This window comes from Galeopterus variegatus, unplaced genomic scaffold, assembly GCF_000696425.1.
Source record: "Galeopterus variegatus unplaced genomic scaffold, G_variegatus-3.0.2 Scaffold1643, whole genome shotgun sequence".
NCBI classification, from domain to species: domain Eukaryota; kingdom Metazoa; phylum Chordata; class Mammalia; order Dermoptera; family Cynocephalidae; genus Galeopterus; species Galeopterus variegatus.
Window position 1 is genome coordinate 41,256 of NW_007727754.1, and position 4,009 is coordinate 45,264.

Sequence of the window (4,009 nt, forward strand, 5' to 3'; positions counted from 1 at the left end):
GACTTAGGGTAGGGCTTGTGGAGATGGACAGAAGTGGACGGATGTGAAGTACCTTTAAAGGTGAGCTGACAGGACTTCCCAAAGGACTGAATGTGCATAGNTGTGCTGTAGTTGAGAAAGGAAATAAACAGGGTGCTTTGGTAAAGAATAAAAGGCCAGGCCCTACTTAGATTTTGTTCTTAAGGAAGGCTTCTCTAGATTATGGTAATTAAGATGAGACTGAAGGATCGGAAGGTAATGGAGAACGATCCAGATGGAGGGAACACCAAGTGAGTGTCCCGAAAGCTGCTAAGAGCTTGTGTGTCATGGACATCAGCAGAAGACCACGTGGACAAAAAGTGGAGAGTCGGGGGTGAGCGGGCGGCACAAGCAGAGGTTGAAAATTTCACTGAGGACCCAGCCTTACAGGGCCTTGCCATCAGGGCAAAGAGTTCGGGTATGGCAATTTTATTTTTAAGAGTACTAGGAAGCAACTGAGGCTTTGGGGAATGGGGAGTGATATGAATTGATTTAAACTTGACACAATTACTCTGGCTACTTGGCTGAGAACGTCCTGACATCAACAGTAGAAGGGAGAGCGCAGTTAAGAGTCCAAGTCAGGGGTGGGATTTGGGCTTGACTTAGGGTAGGGCTTGTGGAGACGGACAGAAGTGGATGGATGTGAAGTACCTTTAAAGGTGAGCTGACAGGACTTCCCAAAGGACTGAATGTGCATAGTGAGCATAGGAAAGGGCCAAAGGTGATCCTCAGCTTTCAGACTGGATGGCTTCCTCACGTGCAAAAGAGAAAGACAAATTTTTCCCTTCCCAGGGATATAAATTATGTGACATTTGAGTTTGATGAATGTAAATGTCTGTAAAGGTAGAGGTAACTAACAAATTGATAACTTCAGGAATAATATTTATAAACTCAAAAGAAACATCACAGACTCTCGTGTATTATACGATGGCTAACAAAAGTACTGTGCATAAGAATAAGCCGGGCATTGGGGCTAAATCCCCAATTCCACTATTTTCTCTCTTACTTGGCAAATGTCTTAATATCTGTGAAAGTGTAACATGGAGTGATGAGAAAAATAAGTTTTATTAAAATATTTCAAGATGTTTATTTGGCTTCTAGTGAGCATTCTACTATATTAACATATAATGGAAATTTTGGTATCAATGACTGAGAAGGATTTTTCTGCCTTTTTTTTTTTTAACCAGGAAACATGCCTTGCATTATGAAATAAAACATCAATTAAACTCAAATGATACTAATTAGCATCATTTTTTTGTATGGTAAAAATATTTTGATGGGTCCTCTATAAGAATATCTTAATATAATATAACAATATATCTATATGAATAAAATGTTCCATGTTAGAATGTGTAAAAGTTCATTTCTTTTTATTTAATTTAAAAAATTTCTAAACCTCACCCGACTTCCAATCTTTTGGCATTTTTTCTACTACAAAGTAAAAATAAAAATTAAAATGGAAAGCACTTCGTGAAAGCCACAAATTATGATCATCTGAATGAAAAGGTGTGTGTGTGTGTGTGTGTGTGTGTGTGTGTGATTAATCTAGGCACAGCAGAGTGGATAATTTCAAACAGAAAAGGTCTTAAAGGGAACATAATCCTGTGTTGGATCAAAGTCTTTATGAATATAACCCCATCAACTAATTATAGTGTGTGCTGAAACACATTAATGAAATCTATTATGTGAAATAAAACTTAGCATTGAAGCATAATTTTCACATACTGTGGAGAGTTAATTATTAAATATATTATCCATTGCACAAAAAACAGTGTGAATAATGATGTTTTTGCAGGGCCCAAGTGTGAATGACAGAAAACAAATGTCATCATCAGCCTACTTCACACTGATAAAATTATTTTATTAGATTTACTTCTGTGGTCCTTGAGCCCCGGCACAATCCGTGTTTTTGCAGGGCCCAAGTGTGAATGACAGAAAACAAATGTCATCATCAGCCTACTTCACATTGATAAAATTATTTTATTAGATTTACTTCTGTGGTCCTTGAGCCCCGGCACAATCCAGCTGGGCCTTCCAGTTCCACCGCACCGTGCACTGGACTGGTCCTGATAGAGGGCAGTCAGTGAAGGCCCAGTGGTGGCTTCTGTGCCCAAGACCTCCAGGTGGACACCTAGAAATGTAGGGGTGGATCTTCAGAGACTAGGTATGGAGATTGCCGGCATGCGACTCAGTCCTCATTGATCCCAGCTTCCTGTTTTGCCCTCTTGGGAATCTGCTGACCTTCAGAGATCTGTGAGAAGAGAAGGAAATGGCCCCTGTGTTCCTGCCAGCCAGACCCCCAGTGAAAACAAAGCAGCTAGGACTACATGAAGATGGGACCCAGGAACTCCATCTTGGGCAGAGAAGACACCTCCGGAGACTCCCTCCAGATGTTCCAGTGCTGCCTTCCGAGGGCTCTGCCCTTCCTCAGGAACAGAAGGAAATGCCCAAATTACAGGAGCTGGTGACATCCATTGACGTGGCTGTGGACTTTACCTGGGAGGAGTGGGAGCACCTAGACCCGTCTCAGAGGCACCTATACAGAGAAGTGATGTTGGAGAACTACAGGAATCGCATCTCATTGGGGCATCTGCTGTCCAGACCAGAAACGATTTTCCATTATGAACAAGAGGATACATGGATGGAGGAGGAAATACCAAGAAGCTCTTCTTCAGGAAAAGATCCTTAATGTCTTCCCCTTCCCCTTGAAGCACAAGTGAAAATTTGAAGACAGGAGGACAGAGACCGGCAGTCCAAATCGTCTCCATTTAGTTAAGCTCCTTTGCCTTATCAATACTGCCCGAGTGTGTGTTCAGTGTACCTTGCAGCCTCTGACAATACTTCTGCTCACTTTTGTCATCTGATTTTCTTTACCCCAGGAGTCAGGGATGAGAATGATGGGATTTTCTCTTGGTGAGTATCTCCAGGCTATAGCTGTCCCCAGGATGGCCAAGACTTCGGACAGCTCAGAAACCTTCTAATTCACCAGCAAACCCCCACAGGAGAGAAGCCCTCTCTATATGAGGGATGTGAAAAAGCTTTCAGTGAAAGGAAACGGGCCTTTACTTTACAGTGCTCCTCCCAGGAGAACAGCCCTACCAGTCTACGGAGTGTTCCAGAATTTTTAACTCAGGATCAGCTCTGAGAAGGCTCAAGAAGGATCACATGAGAAAGAAACTTCACATGTATGAGGAATGTGGGAAGGTCTTCAGTCATAGCTCCAATCTCTCCAGCCACCAGCACATCCACACAGGAGAGAAGTCCTTCAGGTGCTGTGACTATGGCAAGGACTTCAGCTGCAGGGTGGCCCTGCAGATCTACCAGAGCATCCACACAGGAAGGAAGCCCATGCCTGTGAAGCATGTGAACTGTGCCTCAGCTCACATTCTGCACTGTTATGACACCAGTAGGACCATGCAGGGGACAAGGCCTATGTGTGTGACACATGTGGCCAGGGCTTTAGTCAGAGAGCCAATCTCTACCTGCACCGTTGTGTCCACACTGAGGAGAGGCTCTCCGGAGTGAGGCCTGTGGGAAGTGCTTCAGCTGGAGCAAGGACCTGGACATCCACCAGAGAGTCCACACGGGGGAGTGGCCCTACAAGTGTGGGGCTTGTGGGAGGGGTTTTCGGCATCACTCAGCCCTCAAGAGGCGCCAGAGGGTGCACACAGGGGAGAAGCCCTATCCCTGTGCTGTGTGCGGGAAAAGGTTCAGTCAGAGTCCACCTACAGACACACCAACGTGTGCACAGTAAGGAGATGCTCTTGGAGTTGGGCTGCTGACATGCAGGTGCCTCCCAGAGCCAGGAGGAATGTCAGGGTGTGGGTGCTGAGGTGCCCAGTGTGGATCAGGCCCAGTGCTATATGGCATTTGTTCATGTTTCTGCAGAAAGGAGCACAGATCGTAAGTGTGCAGGTTGGTAGATTTTCAGAAAGTGAACACACCCATGTAACTAGCACTTGGATGGAGAAACAGAACATTTCCAGCCCAC

The 4,009-nt window shown here is 44.8% G+C and overlaps 1 protein-coding gene across 1 annotated transcript; it reads left to right on the forward strand.

Moving 5' to 3' along the window:
* Positions 1–3,183: 3,183 nt before the first annotated feature.
* LOC103594913 (zinc finger protein 3-like) lies at positions 3,184–3,772 on the forward strand. The gene is made up of 2 exons (XM_008578204.1): positions 3,184–3,424; positions 3,525–3,772. Exons 1-2 carry the CDS (start codon positions 3,184–3,186, stop codon positions 3,770–3,772), a joined length of 489 nt encoding a protein of 162 aa, XP_008576426.1.
* The last annotated feature ends 237 nt before the right edge of the window (positions 3,773–4,009 follow it).